This window comes from Microcaecilia unicolor, chromosome 6 (assembly GCF_901765095.1).
Source record: "Microcaecilia unicolor chromosome 6, aMicUni1.1, whole genome shotgun sequence".
Lineage (NCBI taxonomy): Eukaryota > Metazoa > Chordata > Amphibia > Gymnophiona > Siphonopidae > Microcaecilia > Microcaecilia unicolor.
In genome coordinates, this window is record NC_044036.1 from 170,759,792 (window position 1) to 170,785,123 (window position 25,332).

Genomic DNA, 25,332 nt, shown 5'->3' on the forward strand with positions numbered 1-25,332 from the left:
TACTATATAGTTTGGCAGAAGTAGATGCACGCTGAATCTGACATGAATAGTACCGTTGCTTTTGTGTGAACTATGGCCTACTTATAGTAGAATGCCTGAGTCTTGTATTTGGCTAAAGCAGCGGCCAGACCTGTCTTCCACCAGCCTTGACCTAATTGTCAGAGTTGATGTCGAAGAAGAGACAAAACAGGAGTATATCATGGTTCTGAGCATTTACTGACTGGAGGGTCAGAAAATGCTAAAACAGGGGCTAATTGATTATATACTGTACATAAAGCCATATTCCAGAAGCCTGGTCGCCTATGGATAGTGCAGAAAATTGAATAGCCTGAAGAGCTAGAGAAGATTCAAATCTAGGTTGTGTCAATTTGGTGAAATCTCTCCTTATGCATGCTAGGGATGAAGTGGTTACTATTTGTGATGTCTGAAGGCAAACCCAAAGGGAAAAATGGTATGTTGGGGAGGTCACATGCTGACACAAAGATCGATCTTGAGTAAAGTTGTCAAATTCACACATAATTGGGCCAATAGGGTCATTTAGATGACGATTCAAGTAACCAACAATATAGGAGCTAGGATTTTAAAGAAATAATTGAGTCACATAAGTCTATAAGAGGTAAAATATAGCCACTGATACTGGAGGAAAAGGTATACCATTGAAAAATCAATCTTGCTCCCAAAGCACCATCCCCCGAAATCTACCCCACTTCGCATACCTCCCACAAGAAATCTTCCCTCCCAAACTCCCCTCTTATCTGACCCTCCATCCTGAGCCTCCAGCCTCTTCAAACAGCCCCTATCATGGCTCTCATCCCCCAGTTGGCCCCCCATTATGGTTCCTGGTGGCTCATCGGGTAGTTTGGGCAGGAGTGATCCCTGCTCACTCCTGTCTATGCCATCTTCTGGCTCAAGATGGCTGCTCTAACCTCTAGCAGGAGTATCATAGTACTACCTAGCACCGTGAGACTAAAGCTAGAGGCTGTGGCAGCCATTTTGACAAAAGGAAACGGCATATACAGGAGTGAGTGGGGATTGTTTCTGCCCAAACTACCTGCTGGACCGCTAGGGTCCTAAGCTAGGCCTGGGCGACACTACTGGGGGATGAGGGGGGTGGTCCCTGATACATACAGTATGGGGGAGGGGGAAGTGAAAAAAAGGGTCAGATGGGGGGGGGGTTCGAGGGAAAATCTCTTATGAGAAAGTGCAAACGTTGATGAAGCTCTGGGGGATTGGGAGTAGGATCACACAACTATTTAGGCTAATATCCAGCCCGCTACCCAGTTTGCTAACTGGGTATTATTATTTATTATTATTATTTATTGCATTTGTATCCCACATTATCCCACCTATTTGCAGGCTTAATATGGCTTACATAGTTTTGTTAACATAGTCATTGCAGGTTCAATGTGGCTTAAGTAAGTAAGGTTAAGTAAGGGTAGAAGGAAGGAGGAGAGGGATGATTAAGGTTGTTACAGTAGTTGAGCTATCTTGACTGAGTGGGTTGTCGGGTGGATTAGTGTGGCTGTTAGTTCTCATTGTATACCTTGTTGAAGAGATATGTTTTCAGGGATCTGCGAAAAGTAGTTGTTTCGTTGATTGGACGGAATATCACATCTAGCTGCTTGTATTCTGGGAAGAGCCAGAGCCCACAGAGAGGACCAGATATTCAGTACCAGTAGCTGCACAGGTGCCAACACTGAATATCGGAGCTTAATTCAGCCCACAGAGGTCGGCATTTAAAAAACACTGGCCAGCCTTTTTGCAAAATACATATAAAGACACCAGAGAATATATGCCTAGACAGCATTAGGGAAAATAACACAGCAGATCGCTGATAAACCACCTGATACAGCCCTTGAGGGCAAAATATGGCCACGTCGGTAGGAGTAGCCTAGTGGTTAGTGCAGTGGGCTCTGATCCTGGTGAACTGGGTTCAATCCCACTTTCCCCTATTTATTTATTGTTTTATGTGGTGACCAAACTGGACTTCTATAGTAATTTCTTCTTCGCGTTCTGCTCTTATTTTCCATGCTGGATCTTGTGGATCATTTGTCTACCAGCTTTTTGGGACCTAGACTGGAATAAGTGTGGCAGGGATAGTCATTTTATAAAGGAGCAAGATCAACAAAAGAGCAGAAAAACTCAAATTTTGAATGTGTAAGTGCTGGCATTTAGAATTGTTAGTGCTGATTTTACAAAAGTGGATGATCAGAAAAAGCCAATTAAAGAGCTGAGTGAAATGTGGTTTTAAATAGCAGAGAGGTAAGCAAAATTGCCCTCTCAATCATTTGTAAAAGCCCCAGGACAAAGCAAGAAGGTAGATGAAACACCAGCAGGTATAAATTTTAGCATTCAGATCTTTTAAAGCGTGCTGTATTGCTGTTACGAAACCACAAGGGGGGGAGGGGTCCCTCATTGTGTACTCACCAGGAGTCAACCCTGACTCAAGGACACATCTGGATGTGGTGGTACTGGTATTATAACATTGTAAACACATGCTCACTTTAATGGCCCTCCCAAAACATCCCCCTTTTGAAACTACCTGCTCTGGATCTATATGTATAAATAACACCTTTCCAAAATAGCTACTTACATGCATTGGTCATTAACACATGTAAAGGTTAAGTACATAAGTACATAAGCATTGCCATATTGGGACAGCCTGAAGGTCCATCAAGCCCAGCATCCCATTTCCAACATTATCGCCGAAAATCAGAAACGACCAAGTCTAGGGACGACCACTCTAAGGACGACCTAAATTTCAAGATTTGGGCTTCCCCGACCATATCATCGAAACGAAAGATGGACAACCATCTTTTTTCGATAATACGGGTTTCCCCGTCCCTACATCGGGACGTTTTACGAGGACATCCTCAACAAAACTTGGGCGTCCCTTTCGATTATGCCCCTCCCATAACTAAGGCCAGTTGTCTGCACCAATACTATGGGGTAACAATCAATGGCATAGCCACGAGGAGCCTCAGGAGCATGGGCCTCCTCCCCTTTAGCTCGGGCTTCCTCTGCTTTAATGACTGGCAGGGATGTCAAGCCCCACCAGCTGATGGCATCTCCCCCTCGAGTCCCGCCTGTGCTGCAGCAGCGCTGAAGTCATCAGGCACACCTCAGCCTCTGAGGCTGGCTCTCTCATACATGCTCAGTTCAGTGACTGAACTGAGCATATGTGTGAGCGCTAACATTGGCAGCTGAAATGCATAAGTGCTTAACACACACCTGACCTTCCTATGCTAATGCCTCCTTTGCAGTTACGCGCTATAAAATTTAGGGGCTCGGTTTATAGAATAGGTCTACGTGCAGTTACATGCGAAACTGCAAATTGGTACCAATTAGTACTCATTAACATCACAAGGGTCATTGGCAGCTACAGCCAATTACTGCCCAATTAAACAATTAAGTTAGGCACCACTCTGCAACATGCATGTGCAATTTACACACTAACTACAAAATTGTGCACCCAAGTTTACAGAATTAAGGAGATAGGGGTCCTTTTACAAAACCACAGTAAAAGTGGCCTGCGGTAGTGTGGCTGTGTCTTTTGGGCTTGCGCTGGGACACTTTTTACCACGGCTGGGAAAAAAGCCATTTTTTTAATGGACCACATCTCTCTACTTAATGGACCAGGAAATGGGGGTGTGGAAAAATTAAAACTAGCAGCGTCTATTTATGGCCTGAGCCCTTACTGCCAAGCCACTGACTTAGCAGTAAGGGCTCATGTGCTACCCACACAGATTCAGTGTGTGCCAAACTTGGAATTACCCCTGGGTGCACGTGTTACCTCGGCAGTAGTGCCGATTTGGGATGTGTTACCCGTGCATTAGCCCTACCACAGCTTTGTAAAAGTGCCCTATAGTGCTACAGAAAAATAATCAGGGATAGTGACCAGCACCAAATATATACAACCCTTTAAATTTCTCTATTTTTTGCTTAGTGGAAAACTCACAGGGTTTTCAACCCAGTCCTCGGGGCACATTCACTGAGAATATCCTGAAAACCCAGACATGCTGGGTGTGCCCTGAGGACTGGGTTGAAAACTCCTGTAGGGTATAGAACTATATCCTACTTTAGTTGTTTTCAAAGGATTTTAGGATCAGTGAGCCAGTGAGTATATATACAGAATATGTATAGTATTCAGTGAAATTATACAAATTTTAATGGAAATTGCACTGTTCACCTTTATTAAATTAAAAAACATATATATATATAAATATGATCTACCTTTTACTAAAGTATGTTTGTCAGTAGGAGATGAGCGTGCCAGCACTCGAAGCTTTGGCCAAATCTTGTCAATTCTTTCTTGCTCAATCTAGAAAGCAAATATGAAAATTATTGTAATGTAATACAGCCGGAACATATGCAGCTATGTTTCTTTATTTCAGGTAGAGAAGGCTGGTTAACATATGCACATTTAGGAGCCTTTTTTTTTACTATTCTATAAACTGTGTCTACAGTAAGACACGGTTTATAGAATAGCGCATAGGTCAGGGGAACACACATGCATTTAGGCGGGACCATTTAAGCCATCGAAAACTTGGTGTAAATATCTGCACCTAAATGTACACACGTTCCACCGAATTGTATAACAACACATGTAAATTTGATTGACATCCCCAACACGCTTACACTCCTCCCATGGCCATGCCTCTTTTTCAGCTACACACATTGGAATTTCCGTGCACCTCTTTTTAGAATATGACTTAAAAAGAATTTCAATTATCACCAATCAGTGATAACTGGTTGTTATCAACCAATTATCATCACTAATTGGTTCATTACTGAATTGAGTAGAACCTGTAAATTGGCCATGCACACATTTAATGCGGACTGCTTGCCACGCCTTATACTGAATCCGGCTATTAATGTGTACATTAGTGCATGTCAACTGCTACCGCAGAGCTCATAACTTTTTCTATGTTGGTTTAGTAGTTGGTGTGCACAAATTCACGCATTAAGAGCATCTTGTGTTAGGGGGCAGTAATTAGGTGGGGCATGACCGAAAATAGGCATGGAGAACAGTTAATGCACGACATATACTGCATGTTAACTGGTACTTGCGTAGTTAGTGCAGGTCCACTTAGCACCTCCTAAACAGGAGGGAGGCGCAACGTGCAACCCTGCTATTTGCAATCAGAATATCATGTGCTAATGTGGGAACTTCAAAGGGCATTCTGGGCACACCTCACTACTTGCCATGCTAGACTTGCTGATTACAATATTAAAAGAGTCTAGGCAACCCTAGGAAGTAGATTCAAATTTAAATAGGTAGACAAAACTACTAAATATGTACCTCGCATATAACTATAAATATAATCCAAACAAATGGATTTTTAACAGTTTACGGAAACTTAAATGATAACGAGTTAATCTTAACTCTAAAGGCAACAAATTCCAGTATTATGTTGAAATATAAGCAAAACCATAGCACGGATCAATTTATATCTAATTCCCTTAGGCTTAGGAAACCGCAATATACCTTGATCTCACAGCCTACAAGATCAGCCTGACTTTTCAAGCACAAGGATATCTATAAGATAATAAGGAGCAAATCCATAAAATACTTTATGTATTAGAATGCAAAGTTTGAACTGGCAACGAGCATCCAGTGGGAGTCAATAAAGGTTCTTCAGATAAAGCATGGTCTGATTTTCACTTACTGAATTTCGCTACCCTGTTCTGCAAAATCTGCAAATGTCGTATTACTGATTTAGAACAGCTAGCATATAAAGAGTTACAATAATCAAGCTGAGCCGGTACCAGCGCACGAACCACAACTTGAAAATGTTCTTGAGTGATTATCTTTTTTATGTGCTGTAACTGCTTCAGCTTGAGAAAACCCTTTTCATGAGTTGCTTAATCTGCTTCTTCACAGATAATTGATTGTCTAAAATGATCCCCAATACCCTCAGGGATAATTCCAATACATAATGAGAACCCATAATTGTTAACAAAGTAATAGCTGGTTCTATCGAAGGAGGAGAAAAACATTGGATCTTTGCATTGTTGGTATTTAATTTCATCTTACACTGACTGACCCACTGTTCCATTAAATTAAAATACCTTGAGGCATATTTTCAAAGCACTTTGGGAGGCTAAGTTCCATATGTTTCCATGGAACTTTGGGAGGCTAAGTGCTTTGAAAATAAGCCTCCTTGTGACCTCTTTGATGTCGGCATCAACAGAACTAGGCAACTAAGAAATTACTGTAATATCATTCACATAAAGGTATAAATGATCCTTTGCCAAATCAAAAAACTTTCCCATGGTTGTCATTAAGATATTAAAAAGTATGGGAGATAAATGAGATCCTTGGGTCACTCCAACCGTGGGGACCTAAGAGGCAGATTCTTGCCCTTCCATATCAACTCGATAGACTCTCCTTCTAAGAAAACCTTCAAACCAAAGAAGAACCAAACCCATAATTTCAAAACTATTCAGAACTTCTATCAAAATGTATATGGTATTAATCTACTGATTTACATATATAATTTGTATATAAATGTCCGTGCATACTTTATAGAATTACCCCCAAAACGTCTAAATCCTAATTGCATGTAACTAGCCATGCATTTGGAGCTTTCTGAATATTTCCTATTTATATTTCTGTTTGAGTACTACTTTATTTATGCATTTTGACCAGACAGTCTTACTTTCACTAATCCTGGCTTTATTTCATTTGATTCACCATCTTGATGTGCCTGAATCTACATAGAACTGTGTGCTCCATAAACAGAATCAAAAAGCAAAACACAATACCTAGATATTAGAGGTATCACAATGGGGGGGGAGGGGGAAGGATTCCAAGTTAATTTCTTTATGCTGATGACATTTTATTTACAATTGCTCACCTCCGACTCACACTACCAGTTAAGAGGGAATTAAAATCATATTATTATTATTAACATAATAATAATAATATAGCGCTACCAGACGCACGCAGTGCTAAACACCTGACACAGAGAGACAGTCCCTGCTCGATAGAGCTTACAATCTAAGAATACAGACAGACAAGACAATTAAGGGCGAGGAAAGTACTGGGTGAGAAGGAACAAGGATAGGGGAATTGAGTAGTGGTTAGGAGCCAAAAGCAGTGGTGAAAAGGTGGGTTTTCATATGGGGCAGTTTCGGGTTTGACAGTTAATATGATTCAGAAACAGTGGGATATTAAGATCTAAAACAAATATTCGTCTTCCAAAGGGTGAGGAAGGGACATTGAGTGACTCCTTCTTTTTAAATGGGCGAAGGACATATTAAATTTTATCTTGGAGTTAACGTTATCAGGCAAATTGAGAAACTCTATGGGAGCAATTCGATAAAGTGCTACCTAAAGGTAGGCACCACTTATATGCAACAAATGTGCCGTCAAATTCAGTTAGATACCATTGTATACTAGGCTCTGTTCTGCAAGGTACTGCCTAATTGCCATAACACCTAACTGCAAGAGGGTGCACACGTAGGTAGAGCATAGTGAGACCATGGGCATATCTCCCAGTTAGGTGAATATTTTATAGAATACTATAACAACCCACTTACTTGGTGCACCTAGGCAAACCAACTTATACTTGCCATTGGCATGGCACCTACACATGGGCACGCCAGTGCTGACCTTATGATCATACTCTATATCAGAATCTTACCACCAAAATGCTTCTACAGAATTGGCACTAAGCACATGGCATAGGTGCAACCAGACTGAGGAGCCAACATATAGAACTATCCTTCAAGAAAGGAATTCTGACTCTCTGTTAAAACCTTTACCGGTAGATATGGAAAGCTGGGGGTGGTTAAACATTTACTGGCTGGGCAGAAGAACCAGCATCAAAATGAATATTCTACCTCGACTTTTATATTTTTATTCTCCTTGCCTGTAGGTATACCTAGGAAAATGTTGAAAGGTTTTATTTGGAAGAAACAACCAGCTTGGATTGCAGCAACAGCACGTATGCAAAGTAAGGAAAAGGGGGCTTTGCTGTTCTGGACCATGAGTGCTATAGTCTGGCAGCTCAGATTAAAGTGGTTTAGGACTGGAAGAGCAAAGGAAAGTGTAAATATTGGATGCAGTTAGAACAGGCACAGTGGGGAACGTCTCCCTAGAAGACCAGGGCTAGAGTAATGAAAGAGAGATATATGAGGCAGGTATCTATTTGTCATAATAAAACAGTTTACTACAGGTAATCAAGTGAATAGATTTACATTTTGAAGAAACGGGGGTTGGAGAGATTGGGTCAACTGGTAAATGCTAGTGGACAAGTTGAGAATTTTGAGGAATTGCTGAAAAAATTTTGACTTCCAATACCGGCAAGTGAAACTTTACTTGGAATCCAATTATCTACTGTTACGGTGCTTGGGGGGTCATTCACCAATTAGCTAGGACTTCTAAGAAACATCTGAAAGAGGGGGCAGGGACTCCTTTTCACTTCATTTGGAGCACATTGGAAACCACCTCTTATCAGGATGAATAATTTATGACTTTGGAGAAAGATGAGGGAAGAGCCTTGGAGGAAAGTGTGTGGGAAAATATCTTTCAAAGAATAGGGAAGATGTCAATCTTTGCATAGGTTCAGGAGAATTGCTATAAAATGTTATTTTGGGTGTATCTGACACCAACTGTTACAGGGAAGTGGGGGAGGACGATCTGTGGCTTGTTGGAGAGGGTGTGGTAATGTGAGAATTTTCTGTCATATAGGGGTAGAGTGTCCTATTAGAAGCCCTGGAGAGAATTGTGGGAGAGACATGGAATAGAGGGGAGTTACATTACCACTTATAGCATGCCTTTTGCTTCAACTACTTTTGGGAGTAGAGGACATCTCTTTCCAATGCTTTATTGCATTTGGGGTAGCGGTGGTGCGCCAGATGCCCAGATCATCGCCTGTCATTGGAAGAAGAGGTGGGAAGGTAAGGGCCAGGAAATTTGGGAGAGGCTGTGGGACTTGAATGTTATGTGCATGCATGATTATGGCCTTTCAAAGGCATAAAGGCTGAATGTATCATGAGACATGAAACCCTTTTCTAATATGGTATCAACAACATTTGGAAAGAGGAGAATGAGACTGGGAAGCAGCAGGCAGGAATCTCTTTGGAAGAGAGTAGGGAAGGGAGGGTATATTGGAGTAGTGAATAACTTTATTCTTTTGGGGTGGGGGGTCAGCTTGGGGTTGTTGGGGATAAACATTTGCAAGCTCTTCAAATATGTTGAGTGTCTGTATTGTCCTGGTTGTTCATTGCAATAAAGTCATCACTGCGCAACTTACCTCTCCCTTCTCATTTCGAATCCTTCTGTTAAATTCCTTTCCTTCTATGCAGAGGAAGTCTTCACCAGGATGAATAATTCCACACTTTATTGCAATGGCACGAGCTGTATTGATATTGTCTCCTGTGACCATGCGCACAGTGATGCCAGCACGCTGGCACTTTCTTATGGCTTCCGGAACCTGCAGAAAAACACGGCAAAACATTTATTTTATGTTGAAAAAAACAACAACAACAACAACATGAATATATTGTGATGTTTCTTCAGGAGAGTTAAGTCAGAATCATGGTACAGAACAATAAAGTTACAATATAAAGAAAGAGAGTGTTAGAGGCCTATGTAATAATGCACAGTATGCCCTAAACCAGTCTGAAAAGGCAATAACTTATATGCACTACAATAAGCATGTATGCCAGTGGTTCCCAAACCTGGTCCTGGAAGCACTTTAACCAGTCAGGCTTTCAGGATATCCACTGTTGTATGGGCAGCTGCTTTCGGCTTGTTCTCCTTGAGATCTGGGGGATTTGGCTTCCCAGTGGCCATTGGACTTGCATTATACGATTAGTTCTCAGGACCCGCTGAGATGTGTTTGTCAGATCCCCTTGTGGATAGCCAGTGCAACATTGCTGGATTGCCAATATAGGGTGCTCTTTCGGGAGTATATCTCGTAGCATAGATTGAGTGTCATGGGTTTGGGTACCGATTCATCTTGCCTTAAGTGTGGAGAACTTTCTAACACTTTTTATCATGCCTTTTGGGAGTGTAGGTTGATTCAGCCCTTTTTGAGAGCACTAGTTTGCTATCTGGAGCATGTATTGCACCACAAACATTTTTTTCTTCCCAGTGGCATTTTACTGGATCTAGTTTCCTCCTTAGGGATTAGAGCCAACTACTACTACTATTTAGCATTTCTATAGCGCTACAAGGCATACGCAGCGCTGCACAAACATAGAAGAAAGACAGTCCCTGCTCAAAGAGCTTACAAAGTCACGAATGTCTTGGGTGATGAAGGCTTGCATAGTGGGGAAGAAGTGCATTCTTTAGGCCTGGACTAAGCCTACTGCAGCACAATACTGGTATTGGAGGAACCAGTTTTATGAGTTGCTTCTGATGAAGCTTACAGCTACGCAATCTACTTTAAATTACAGCGCCAATTTTATGCAGTTTGGGGACCATATATTCATTCTTTGCCCCCCCCCCCCCCCACCCATGCCCAAAGCTTTATTCTCAATCAATTGGGTACTTTGGGTAGTACTCAGGGCTAAACATTTTTTTTGGTGGGGGAGGAGAGAGTACTACTATTTGATGGCTTTGCACTCTTAAAGATGGTGGTTATAAGAAATAAGACCCCCTGTGATGTCTTTATCTATTTCTACTTAGTTTATGTAGAATGTGCAGGGCTATAATCTTTTACTTACTGTTTTTGTTCCTATAGTGGGGGTGGTTTGGGAGGTGGGGAGGGATGTTGGCTGTTTATATGAAAAATTTGATGACATGCTCCTTTTTGTTCAACTTTTACTTGTATATGTACTCGTTTTCTTGGACTCATCTCTGCTTATGGCATTGTGTTGACTGCTTGTTGGTTTGCATTGTCATCAATTAAAATTGTTGAACTATAAAATTGTGGAAGGAAAAGCCTCAGACCCCAGTTCGGAACCAAAAGTGTTCTCTCAGGTCGTAGCAGGGTTCATCACAGGCATAAAAAACTTCCACCATATATTTGTTTCTGCTTTTCTGTTATAGATTGCAAAACTGGAGTGATATGCACAGTGAATACTCAAAAAATTCATATGGTATAAAGTGAAAAAAATATTCAATTAAAATACATTTCTCCCTGTTTACTAAGCCACGCTAGCAGCTGCCATATGCTAATACCGACGGCTGTAATGGCATTGTTGCACTGCTTAGTAAACAGGGGGGATTGTTTGTTAAATTCACGATAAGGAGAATAACAGTTAAATGTTGAGTTCCACTACCAACGATGGCCAGCATTTTCCGATAACAAAGGCTGCTTCAGGGTATATGGGACATAACTGGTTAACTGGCAAAGAGCTCATATAGTAGAAGCTCCTTCAAACATCTGTTATGGTCCTTATCGTGAATTTAACAAACAATGTATTTTGATTGAGTATTTTTTTTTATTTGTACCCCGCGCTTTCCCACTCATGGCAGGCTCAATGCGGCTTAGGTACTTATTTGTACCTGGGGCAATGGAGGATTAAGTGACTTGCCCAGAGTCACAAGGAGCAAAGAGCTCATATAGTAGAAGCTCCTTCAAACATCCGATATGGTTCTTATAGTGAATTTAACAAACAATGTATTTTGATTGACTATTTTTTTCACTTTATACCATATGAATGTTTTGAGTATTGATAGTGCTTGGTTATTTTCTAAATTTTAACTTTTTATAAGCTTTATCAATTATGACTATGTAAATTTGGGATTCTGAGTTCCCTTTATCTTTTTGTAAGCCAAGCTGAACTATTTATGGTATGTGCGGCCTATAAGCCATAATTGGATCAGATCGGATGGCTTTTTTGTTTTTCTCTCCTTTGCCAGAATTTTAAACTACGCCAACAAGAGTTGTACACGCAGCAAGAGTGCAAAACCTTTGTTGTTCCAGAATAATTGCCCTCTTAAGAAGTATCAAACAGTTCTCACTTAACTTTTGCATTCAGTGAATTTCGAGACCAGTTTCAAATGTATTTTAAACCTTGTTATTCAGTGAATTAGACCTCAAGAATCGCATTCTAACATCACAATTTTTTTTTTAATTTAACACTTGGGTATTCGTTCCACCACTTTCTGTATATTCATTCACAATACCAGTTGAGGGCCCTCAAGTACTATAAGTGACTAAAACTTTACCTACTTTTAAATCCAGAAATACATCATAAAATACTCTTCAGGGATTAATCAAGACACAAGAAAAGCTGCAGCTTCAAAATCAACTCCTTTACCACAAAGCATTTAACAAGGATTCCAAGTGTCTCTACATAGACTCTCACCTCCTAATCAGACAGGCAGGTTGTTAGTTACTGTAGCATTCTAAAAAGTGATGGATGTGTGGTACAAAAGCAAAAGTTGTGACTAATGATATTCATTAGTTCAATGTGGCTGCATCACTTCACACACCTTCTCCTTCTATCACTGTGCATCGTGCTATTTCGGTGGAAGTGAGATGAGGCATTTTTGCAACGCAACATTTTACACAGTGCTGCTTTAAGACAAATGAGGACAATTTTCAAAGCCATTTGTCTGGGTAAAATGTTTCTCCTTAAATATGAGTAAAAGCATGCTTGGCTTCTGTAGGGTGTGGGTTTTTTTTAGGTGCATTAAAAAAGGGCCACGTTGTGGGTTTATATAAAGCAGAGGAGGAAAATAGTACATGCACATAAGGGGGTTGATATTCAGCCACATTGCCAAGAGGTTATTTTAAACACTGACTGTGGTGTGTAAAAAGCATTATATTTAGCGCTTCTGCATAGTTGACGGTGTTGAGTATATGCAGACCACCGACTGCTGCAGCTATCTGTACAGTGGAGAAATTCATCTGTTATATGTATAGCTGTGTGCCTTAAGACAGAAAAAAAAACAAAAACACTGTCCTAACCTAATCTGCATAGCAATGTGGATAACAGCTGAATTTTGTGACTATGGAGTAAATATTGAGCCAGCCACAGTAAGTGTTTTGCTGACCACTGTCGGCGTTATTCCTGAATATGCAATCCCAGGCCACGTCTGGGATTCAGCACTGAATATCTGGTTTATGGGGTGCTGCTTAGCACTTAGCCAATTAAGTCGATATTCAGAACTTAACCGGCCATGGGTCGCTGCATAAAGATAGGACTGTGTTTTATGAGGTCCCATTTCTGCAGTTACCCTTGGAATAACCCCCCAAATAGCTGATTTTCACTCAGGCGCTAATCAATAATTTTCAGTAATGATACCACTACTACTTATCACTTCTATAGCGCTACAAGGCATACGCAGCGCTGTACATTATACACGAAAAGACAGTCCCTGCTCAAAGAGCTCACAATCTAAACAAGACAGGTAAACAGACAGAACAATTAAGAGGTAAGGGAATTAAAGAGGTGGGGTACAGGGCAAGTGAGTAGTGGTTAGGAGTCAAAAGCAGTGTCAAAGAGGTGGGCTTTTAGCCTGGACTTGAAAACAGCCAAAGACGGGGCTAGACGTACATGCTCGGGAAGTCTATTCCAGGCGTGAGGTGCAGCGAGATAAAAGGAACAAAGTCTGGGATTAGCAGTACAGGAGAAGGGGACAGATAAGAGAGATTTATCTACAGAACGGAGTACTCGAGGGGGGGCGTAGGGAGAGACAAGAGTGGAGAGGTACTGGGGAGCGGCAGAGTGAATGCACTCAGTAAGAGAAGTTTGAATTGAATGCGGAAACGGATAGGGAGCCAGTGAAGTGACTTGAGGAGAAGGCTAATGTGAGCATGATAACCGAAAATTGGCGGAGAGCCCTGAACAAGAAATTTAACTAGCAGCCGTTTCAGGCTGGTTAAATCATTTTGAGTATCGACCAGTGTATGTATATGTGGGTAAAATGCCTCCACTCAACCCCAGCACTGTATGAATAAAGCCAAAGCTGCCCAAGGAAATTTTCAGCGGTACTATCCATACAGTGCTGCTGAAAATTCATGAATATGGAACTTATCTCTACAGTGACTGCCACTATATATGTTAACAGCATATCAATAGTAAAATGAAGACATATAGGCATAAATACAATCAATAAGATAAACTTTGAGATGGCATAAACATGATGTGAAGGTATATTGTCAAAGCACTGAGACTTACAAAGTTACATAGACGGGCATTTTCGACATGATGTCTAAGCCCGACTTTGGACGTTTTGCACAAAATGTCCACAATCCACATAGGAAATAAGGTCATTTTCGAAAAAAGAAAAAAGTCCATCTTTTTTCGAAAATGTTGATTTGAACAAAGTTTTGTGCTTTTGACGTTTTGTTTTTTGGCCCATTTTCAAAAGCAAAAAGAATAAGTTTAAAATGTAGATTCATGCCATTGGGATGTAGGAGGAGCCAGTATTTTTAGTAGACTGGTCCCCCAGACATCCCAGGAGAGCAATGGGGCACCCTAGAGGGCACTTCTGTGCACTTCATAAAAATGATCCCAGGTACACATCTCACCTTTGCTCCTTTATCTTGTCCCCTGAGCCTGACAAAACCCACCCAAAACCCACTAGCCCCCACTGTACACCACTACAATAGCCCTTATCGGTGAAGAGGGCACCTATATATGGATACAGTCAGGTTTTGGTGAGTTTGTGAGGGGTCACAGTTTCCACCACTAGTGTGACAGGTAGAAGGAGATAGGGACCTGGGTCCCCCAATGTGTACTGCACCAACCACTAAACTACTCCAAAGACTTGCATGTTGCTCTAATAGCACCTCCCAAACCCCTAAACAAGATAATTCTCCATTCCCCCTCCCTCCCATGAACTTACTCCCCTCCCCACCCCCCCCCAAAGCAGACAATCCCTTCCTGATCCCCCAAAGATCATACCCCATTCTATAGATACCATTCTTCACCCACTCTCCTGTACCCCTCCCCCGGGTCTTCAGGTCCTCAGTGGTCTTGTGGATTGATGGAGCAGGAACAAACCCCTACTTGCTCCTGCCCTTGCCAACTTCAAAGGTAAAATGGCAGCTACAGCCTCTAGCGGTAGTATAGCAGTACTGGTGCTAGGGGTTTGACTTATCTGGGAGTACCACAAGACTACCACTAGAGGTCTATTTTCTAAGAGATGACAAGGCTCACCAGTCCTTGCCTCACTGCCAAGATCTTATTCTACAGCTAGGAAAACAACTGCCTCAGACTGTAAGAAATACAGGAGACATAGAATGGAAGTAATGCTTGAAAATCTTTAAAAAAAATGAAAAGAGTTTAATGTAAAAGCTGCATGTGTCCTAAGTCATTACCATAGTTCAAATGCACAGCTTGAAAAGAGATTCTAACAGTATGACTGGATTAAATTTGGTTTTCTTATTATGAATTCTTAATAATATTCTAATTTAATGCAATCAGGACACAAGCACACTTCACATTTTCACCAGCATACATCAATGAGGCTCTGCTGTTAAAGCTAAAAAGACACTCAGCTAATTGACAATGGTATGAGCATAGAACAGACAAGGGTACTGTGGTGTTTCCCTCACTCCTAGAGCTTTCTTCACTGAGATTATTGAAAGATCTGAGACAACATGACTGGTTTCTCCTTTCCATTTCACAGCAGCAATGGCACTTGAAAAGAAATATCTTTAAGCAAAGTGTAACTACTCCATTCCCTTTGTATTAAAACTCCAAACAAACCAGCCCAGAAATGCAGGCATTCAGTCCTCAAGGGCTGCAAACAGGCCAGGCTTTCAGGATATCCCTGATGAATATGCAAGAGATAGGTCTGCATGGATACTACTTCCACTGTTTGCAAATCTTATTCTGAAAACCTGGGCTGTCTGCAGCACTTGAGACCTGAACTCCTGCATTCCAGGCCCAGTCCTTGTGCTGTAATATATTGCTATCTCTTATGGGCATTTTTTTTTATACTAAGGACAAAACATCTGATCCTGTCATGCATCAAAATGCACATTCTATTATAAATAATTATAAAAAAGAACTTATACCATCTCCTTAGATTAGCAATTCTCAACCTAATCCTTGGGGTAGCCAATCAGGTTTTCAGGATATACACAATGAATTGCATACAATAGAGGCAGTGCATGCAAATCTATCTCATGTATATTCATTGATTGGCTGGGTATATACTGAGGACTGGGTTGCAAACACATGCAATAGAGAATACAGGGCACTTTACTATGTCATTTAAAATCATAATGAATTTTTAAAAGTGTTTGACAAGTAAAGCATCAAATATTTATAAAAAGCATTGATCAAGACTGCTGATTGGTAATTATTGCCCTGACTCCACAAATCTTGGCACAGCTGCTGAATGTCAGATGGCAACAAATTCTAAAAACCTTACTATTCATTTTTTGATGAAAAGAGATGAGCAATATTGACAAATATTGTTTCTGACACATTAGCAGGTCATTCAGTATAACTATATCTACATAATCATTCTGCTTGTTTCCTTCCTAGAAAACATGCAGAAAATACTGAATTGTGGAAAAAAGCGACATTTTCTTGCAAAGATGTTTTGAGATGCATGCTGTTAGAATTTATTTTAAAGTAAATATGCATTAGAAGAGATTTAGCTCTGCTTAGAATAGTGGAAAGCAAGGTGAATTGCCAGCCTGTGAGAAAGAGAGAGATTTTTGCTGATGTGACAGAATCACACAGGCCATGTAGTGAAACTGAAATTTTTAGGAGCCTATATACCACACTGTCAACAGGGTCAATGCCTCTAAAAGACCAGATGACAATTTTATGCAAAAAAATGAGAGCGATTCAATATATAAAAACATTGTAGATGATGGCAGATAAAGACCTGTATAGTCCATCCATTCTGCCCAACAAGGGATGATGTGACAGTACATATGCATACTTGATCTTGATTTATCCTTGCCATTATCAGGCCACAGATTGTAGAAGTCTGCCCAGCACTGGCCTCATTCCCCAACTACTGAAGCTGTCATCAAAGCCCCACTCCAGCCCATTCAAATCTGTCCAGCAATGATCAGTCCTAAAAAAAACAGATGGACAAGTGTTCCACTAGTACCAGTAGAATGGAAGATGAAGAAGCAGATATGGTGGAAGATATACAGAGCAGGTAAAAGGATGCCTGATAGCTGTGTTTCGCCCAGCATTAGTAATCTATTGCCCCCTAAAGCAGCCTCACTGGGCAAACCACACAGTGGCGTTCCTAGGGGGGCTGACACCCGGGGGCAGATCGCCGATACGCCCCGCCCCCTGGGTGCAGCACCCCCCCAGAACAGCGCGACGCCCCCCCCCCCAGCGAAAGAAACCCCGATCCCCCGGTGAAAGAACCCCCCCCCCCCCGGGAAGTAACCTGTTCCGGGGCAAAAGGAGCATGAAAACGAAGAGCCAACAGGCGCGCGGCACCCCCCCCCCCCAGTGACGTGCACCCGAGGCGGACCGCCCCCACCGCCCCCCCCCCTTGGTACGCCACTGAAACCACAGCCATGTCGGGTGTCCTTTTACCCACTTTCTATAAGTTCGTCTTCCACTGTGTCTTCTTCTTCATTTTCCAGCCATGATCATGGCACTGGTTTTGCTTATCAGTTACTGAAGTTGCCATTCTCTTTCTGTAAGGGATTCCTTTGTGTTTATCCCACACAGTTTGAATTTCATTACTGTTTTCATCTCCACCATCTCCCATGGGAGGGCATTCTAGGTATCTACCACACTCTCCTACTACTTATCATTTCTATAGCGCTACTAGACGTACGCAGCGCTGTACACTTGAACATGAAGAGACAGTCCCTGCTCGACAGAGCTTAAAATCGAATTAGGACATACAAACAGGACAAACAAGAGATAAGGGAATATTAAGGTGAGGATGATAAAATAAGGGTTCTGAACAAGTGAATAAGGGTTAGGAGTTAAAAGCAGTATCAAAAAGGTGGGCTTTTAGCCTAGATCTGAAGACGGCCAGAGATGGAGCTTGACGTACCGACTCAGGAAGTCTATTCCAGGCATATGGTGCAGTAAGATAAAAGGAACGGAGTCTGGAGTTAGCGGTAAAGGAGAAGGGTGCAGATAAGAGAGATTTACCCAGTGAACGGAGTTCCCAGGGAGGAATGTAGGGAGAGATGAGAGTGGAGAGGTACTGAGGAGCTGCAGAGTGAATGCACTTATACGTCAATAAGAGGAGTTTGAACTGTATGCAGAAACGGATAGGAAGCCAGTGAAGTGACTTGAGGAGAGGGCTAATATGAGCATAATGACCCTGGTGGAATATTAGTCGTGCAGCAGAATTTTGAACAGATTGAAGAGGAGAGAGATGGCTAAGTGGGAGACCTGTGAGAAGCAAGTTGCAATAGTCTAAGCGAGAGGTGATAAGAGCATGGATGAGGGTTCTGGTAGTGTGCTCAGAAAGGAAAGGGCGAATTTTGCTAATATTATAGAGAAAGAAACGACAGGTTTTAGCAGTCTGTTGAATATGTGCAGAGAAGGAGAGAGAGGAGTCGAAGATGACCCCAAGGTTACGAGCTGATGAGACAGGAAGGATGTACTCTCCTGAAAAAGTACTTCCTGACATTGTTCCTGAGTCGCCCCACTCCATCCCCCCTACCAACCTAAATTCATGTCCTCTAGTTCTACCGCCTTCCCATCTCTGTAAACGGTTTGTTTGTATATTAATGCCTAACAGATATTTGAATGTCTGTATCATATCACCCCATCTCTTCTTTCCTCCATGGTATACATCTTCTGGTCATTAAGTCCCTCCTCATACGTCTTGTGGCGCAAAACCCCATAATGTGGAAGGAATACCGGTATCCCATGGAGAAACCTAGGAGAGGAACAAGGAGTGGGAATGGAGTCAGGTGTCACTCAATAATCTTTAATGGAGGATGACTCAATAAGGTACCCTGTTTCGGAACACACAGTTCCTTCTTCAGGAGTCTACATAAATATAAACATAAAACCAAGTAAATGAGTGAACAATAGATACTAGATAATAAATGATAAACAATATGTATGCATGGTAAAAACAGTAAAATATGTGTATGAGGATACAACTTGAATTTAAACCATAGTACAAACATAATAAAAATACAAATAATACATTGAGACATGTAAAATCATATTGGAATAATATTGGACAACTTACAGAAACATAATTATAAAGATGAAATGGTATAGGTGAGTAATTGCTTTGGGAAAACCTGTTTAAACATTGAACCTGTTTAAACATTGAATTAAAATATTAATCTACTATGTTACTATATTAGTTACTATATTAGTGAGTGATAGTAGATAAATGAAGTGAGACATCTAGTGCAAATAAAGTGTATCCAAGGAGTATTGCACAAAAGATAATATTGGTATCCAAAGGTCAAATATGAATGAATACAGCATACACAATATGCAGACCAGCAAAAGTGGACCTGCGGCATAGAAGGTCGGTAGCCAACTGTTTTGTGGAGGCTAAAGGGGGCGGAGCTTACCTCCGTAGCGACATCAATGACGTCACGTTGTTGCCAAGAGGGCGGTGCTGACCTCCATATTCTCCATGGAAGCGACGTCAATGACGTCCCCACCACGGAACTAAAACAATTAAACCGCACGTGCGAGGGGAGTGGGTAGGGCAGGCGCAACACCCGGAAGTCGACCATTGGGCTGGGGAGGCTTAGCCTCCCCAAGCCTCTTATACGGGGCGCCTATGACCTGCGGATGACTAATGTGAGAAGTGAATGAATGTCAAAGCAACCAGAGTGAGGGAATAAGAGGTAAAAGAAGGTGTGTGAAGAGAGAAGGGGGCAGTGGTCTGTACAGCTGCAACCAAAAGAAGCGTATTGTAAGGAACTGTGTAACATGATTTATTATATTGAAGAAATAATAAATATACTAGCCTTGTAATCGGTATATAGGAAAGTAAATCCTCTGATTGAAAATTGTGAAATGGTTGGTCTATGGGCAATAATGTATGAAAGCGATTGTGTGTTACAGTAGTAAAGAAAATGACTTATGATGTAACAATCCAATATAAACATTGGGAGCCAATGAAGAAAATACAGGAAGTATTTTGCCTATTAAATACCTAGGACTCATATGGTGTGAAAAGGAATGCCAACATGGAAGCATGGTGAGAGCTAGAAAAAAAGAATCCAGTGTCTGTGATTAATCAAGTACTAGATAAAACATGCAACGAATAAGCCACAGAGAACTGAAGAACTAACGGCATGCATGCATCAAAGTCGATCTAGAAATATGAAAGATTGAAAAAGAGTACGATATCTTGAAAAAGACCCTTGTTGAAGTGAAATAATGTAAAATAATGTCACTGCTGGACGTCGCTAGAGAGCGGTGCAAAAAGTGTGCTAGAATGTGGATTGGGTTTAAAAGGACAAAAATGGCGCCAAAAACGAAACTTGCAGGTGCATGCACGTGGAGCTGATGGAAAATGGCATGAAGGAGCAAGCAACTATCAGTACAGTGTATAAATGAAATCTAGGTGTGTATGAGGAGCTGGGATGAAAGTAATATGTGAGAGGTGCCAAAAATGCAAAAAAATAAAAATGTAAAAATGTGTAAAAATGTATGAAAGACCATATGAAAAAATACTATTTTCATCACTTTTCTATGAACTGCTTCAAGTTTTTTCATGTCCTCAGCAAGATACGGCATCCAAAACTGAACACAATATTCCAAATAGGGAAAAAAATTATAAATAGACACAGGTGAAATCACAGCTGTCTAGCAAACAGAATAAACTGCTATAGAACTTTTTGTGACTACAACGAACTGCCATTAAAAACATATAAAATAATCAAAATGTGATCATCATGCCTGCAGACAAAGGATACACAAAAGTATACAGAAGGAGGATACAGAGAGCTCTACAACAGCACAAAAAAACTGACTAAAGAATCCACACAGGAATACACTGAACAACTGAGAAATCTAATCAACACATTTTCAAAGCAGGTATAGTTCCATCAGATAAAGTTCATGCCAACCTGCCTTTCTATTGGCACCTTCTATATGTTACTTAAAATCCACAAACCTGAAAACACTGGCAGACAATTTGTGGAGGTGATTTTATAATAGGTTTCTTAGCTTGGAAATCTAAGTAGACACCTATAGTGGAGTTACGTTATCAAAACACAATTCTATAATTCTATTATTTGGTAGCTTGAAATAGGTGCCGCAATGAAGCATGGTTAGCATCAATTCTATAATGGCACTTAGGCACATCTAAGTTGTTACAGAATACTAGTGCTTTGGTGCACCAAAAGTTAGGCTTGATCACTTACACAAGGTCAATGGCTAGTGTAAGTTGGTGTGCCTGTGTTCCTTATAGGAGGCTCATAAATAAATTGAGTGGCTTGGGGATGGGTTCCAAGGTGGTAAACTGGATCAGAAAATTGGTGACTGATAGGCAGCAGAGGGTGGTGGTAAATGGAATTCACTCATGCCCCGTTGCTCGGAAGCAAATGCGGGCGTTAAGAGGCTATAAGCACCGAACTAGTGCTGCATTTGCTACCACCAAATGCTCAGAGCCAGCGAGCTCATGAAATAATGAGCTCACCCACTCTGAGCGCAAGGAGCATTCAAATGCATGCTAAACAGATCATCAGCTATTCCTCTCCAATGCTCAGAAGCAGCATGCCAAACAAGGGCGCTCCTCTCGTGGCAAACCCTAGGTCAGCTCCAAACTGACATTAGGGTTGTGCTGAGCAGGGGAGGAATTTATTTATTTATTTGGTGCATTTTTACCCCACATTTTCCAACAAGAGCAGGCGCAATGTGACTTACATGAATTCAAGAGGATACAATACAATATAGAGATAACTCAGACACAGAATGTGACAGGAGGGGAGGGAACATGGGATAACACACGATGAATGACAGGGTGTGAAGCAACCGGCGAATAACCTATTCGGTCTACAGGAGAGGAGTGTTAAACAGTGGAAGTGCCAGTGGAATAAGCCTTATCGAATAAGTATGTTTTTAAGGACTTCTTGAACAGTTGATGGTCAACCAGCTGTTTTAGTTGTTTCGGCAGAACATTCCAGGTTTTTGGACTGATGTAGGGGAAGGACGAAGCAAAAAGGGTCTTGTATTTAATATTCCTGCAGTTGGGATAATGTAGATTGAGGTAGGTCCTTGCAGTTATTAAGGCATTTCTTGATGGTAGATCGATTAGATGGTGCATGTAGTCAGGGGATTCACCATAAATTATCTTGTGCGTTAGTGAGCAGATTTTAAATGCAATACGGTCTTTTATAAGGAGCCAGTGTAGTTGAAAACGTAGTGGGTGAGCACTGTCAAAACGCGATTTGCCCAGAATAAGCCTTGCAGCCATGTTTTGAGCTGTCTGAAGCCTCTTCAGAATGTACTCACGGCAACCAACATAGATCCTGCTACAGTAGTCTATATGGGAGAGGACCAGCCAATGGACTAGGGTATTGAATAGATCCCTTGTTATGAATTGCCTGATATGCTTCAGCCTCCACATTGTGTGGAACATTTGTTTTGTGATGAGTTTTACTTGATTGTCCAGGTGTAAGTGGTTATCCAACTCTACACCAAGGATTCTCAGACTATTGGAAATCGGAAGCCTGTAGCCTTTAATGTGGAGTGTACACTGGACGACTTTATTGTGCTGGGATGAAAGGATTAGACATTGTGTTTTGTCTTGATTAAATTTAAACAGAAACGCACTTGCCCAGAAATCCATGACGGAAAAACTGGCGTCTATCTTATCGGAGATTTTGGCTAGTGTTGACTTGAAAGGGATGTAAATGGTCACATTGTCTGCATAAATGAAGGGGTTAAGACCGAGCTTGGATAATGCTTTAGCTAGCGGAATCAGCATAATGTTGAAAAGGATCAGAAAAAGGGGAGAGCCTTGAGGTACCCTACAACAGGCTTTCCAAGGTGCAGAAATGACGGAATTACCTTTACTTGGTAGGTACGAGAGGATAGGAAACCCGTGATCCAGTTTAGCACGTGTCCACTTACTCCGAATGTGTCTAGTAGGTAGAGTAAAAGTTCATGATCCACCATGTCAAACACGCTGGACATGTCAAACTGGAGTAATAATATTTTTTTCCCAATTGATATTTCTTGCTTAAAAGGGGATCCCAGCGCTGGCAATAGAAAAGCCACTTTCTTCAGACTTCCAGTGGCCGGCATAGGCAGAAGACCGAATTGGTTTCCTGCTCCTGTGTGCTGGGTTATCGTGTTATAACATTAACTCTGCTCTGCCAGCCACATCCCGCCTTCTATATGAAGTACTTCCTATTTCTGCATAGGCGAGAAGGGACGCGGCAGGACAAAGATTTGTTGCCCTGGGCTAGGCTTGGTCTCTCAGAGGTCCTGGGAGATATGATAGAGATATGTTAATACTTCTCTTTCAATTAAAATGAAGCTCTGAAATGAGGAGGCATAAGATGAAGGTGAAAGGGGACAAACCGAGGAGTAACCTGAGGAAACACTTCTTCATGGAAAGGGTGATGAATTTATGGAAAGGCCTCCAAGTGGAGGTGGAGGAGATGAACACTATCTGAATTCAAGAAAGCTTGGGACAAGTACATAGGATCTCTAAGGGAGTGGAAGGAAGAGTAGATTGCACAGATGGGCAGACTGGATAGGCCATATGGTCTTTACCTGCCTTCATTTTTCTATGTTAGGTGCCTAGATTCCTTTAATACTATGATAACCCAGTATCAATGCACCTAACATTTAGGAATTCACAGTGTGGCAGGGATGTGCGTAACTAGCAATATTCAGTAAGTTACATATGTAAGTGGGAGCCCCGTCTATGTCCTGCCCATGTTTCTCCCCTGTATACACCCCCTTGCAAATACACAGTATAGAAGTTAAGCATGTATTTACAGAATAGCACTTAGGTGGCATGATAGCATGTACATGCTTAAGTGGGCACATATGCATGTATATGCTACTATTCTAAACATGTATATATTCAATGCATGGGTAATCATTGGTGCTTTGCTTATAGAATTGCCCAATAGAGACTGCAACCCCATGATTTATGCGATTATTACATGTGCAACATTATAAGAATCTATCTTGGTTTACTCACTTAGGGGCCCTTTTATTAAGCCGCGTAAGTGTCTACGAATGCCTAATGCGTGCCAAAATGGAGTTACCGCTTGACTACTGTGTAGCTCTTGCAATAATTTCATTTTTGGTGCACATTCAATACACGCATCTGAAAAATATTTTTCATTTTCAGGTGCGTGTAACGGACGCTTGTCAAGTGGCATTTGGCATGCGTAGGTCATTACTGCCCGGTTACCGTGCGGGTCTTTACCACTAGGTCAATGGCTTGCGGTAAAGTCTCAGACCCAAAATGGACGCGCGACAATTTTCATTTTGCCACACATCCATATTGGCAAAAATTTTAAAAAGGCCTTTTTTTACAGGCATGCTAAAAAATGGATCGGCATGCTCTTGAAACCTGCGCCTACACTACTACAAGCCATTTTTCAGCGCACCTTTGTAAAAGGACCCCTGAAATAGCTTTTAAAATTGCCCATTATTTGATTTTGAATTTTAATAAAGGCTCTGATTGACTAATAATACATTCAAATGAACACGTTCCTATGTGCAGAATTCACCAAGTTAAATCAGTTCACAAATTATTATTGGTAATTCATCTCAGGTTTATTTTTATTGTGCACATGAGGGTTGAATGGAAATAAATATGCCCATCATTAACTAACTCATCAGAAGCTTGTTATTTAAAAATCAGAAAATAAAACAACACAATTCATTAAAGAATGAATTAACAACTCCTTGACTTCTAAGTTTAATGTTGACAGTACTATATTTCTAATGGACAGTAGCTGCCAACAATGTAATAGAATGGAAAACATGTTAACAAAAGAGCACCCCTCTGGTAATTACCTGCTGTTCCGTTATGGGCTGTAATTCTATAATAAGCGGCTGCACCATAGCAAGCTCTACCCATTCATATCATATAATAAACACATTTCCCCCAAGGAGGTGTCACTAAGCAATGTATCAAAGTTAAGCTCATGGAAATACTAGAAGCAAAATACAGGCCATGATGCAGTCCAGGGAATTCTTAGATTCTATCAAGCAATGAGAAAGCAACTAAGGAGTCCTTTTACTAAAATTCAGCAAAGTTTTTGCACTTTATCAGCAAAAATGAACATGTGGTAAGTACAAAGGCTGTACAGTAATTGTTAGGGGTATGCTCCGGATGTCCTCTGCAGTTGCCACACTAAAATGTTCTTTTCTGCACAATAAGATTGATTGCAAATAGCGTAGATTCACTTAAAACCAGATTCTGTTTAGGTCATCCAGGTTTGGAAGATCCAAGCGTAAACTAATAAGTAGGGCTGCATTTTGATTAAAATTTTTAATTGTGATTAATCGCAC

The 25,332-nt window shown here is 41.2% G+C and overlaps 1 protein-coding gene across 5 annotated transcripts in view; it reads right to left on the reverse strand.

Annotated features, from left to right (window-relative positions):
- ATP2B2 (ATPase plasma membrane Ca2+ transporting 2) overlaps positions 1–25,332 on the reverse strand; it is a 969,683-nt gene that overhangs the window by 92,792 nt on the left and 851,559 nt on the right. For all 5 annotated transcript variants that reach the window (XM_030205270.1, XM_030205268.1, XM_030205272.1 and 2 more), the window contains 2 exons: positions 9,264–9,443; positions 4,234–4,321 (listed from right to left, as the gene is read on the reverse strand). In XM_030205270.1, coding sequence (XP_030061130.1) covers positions 4,234–4,321; positions 9,264–9,443 — 268 coding nt within the window. The remainder of the gene's footprint in view (positions 1–4,233; positions 4,322–9,263; positions 9,444–25,332) is intronic.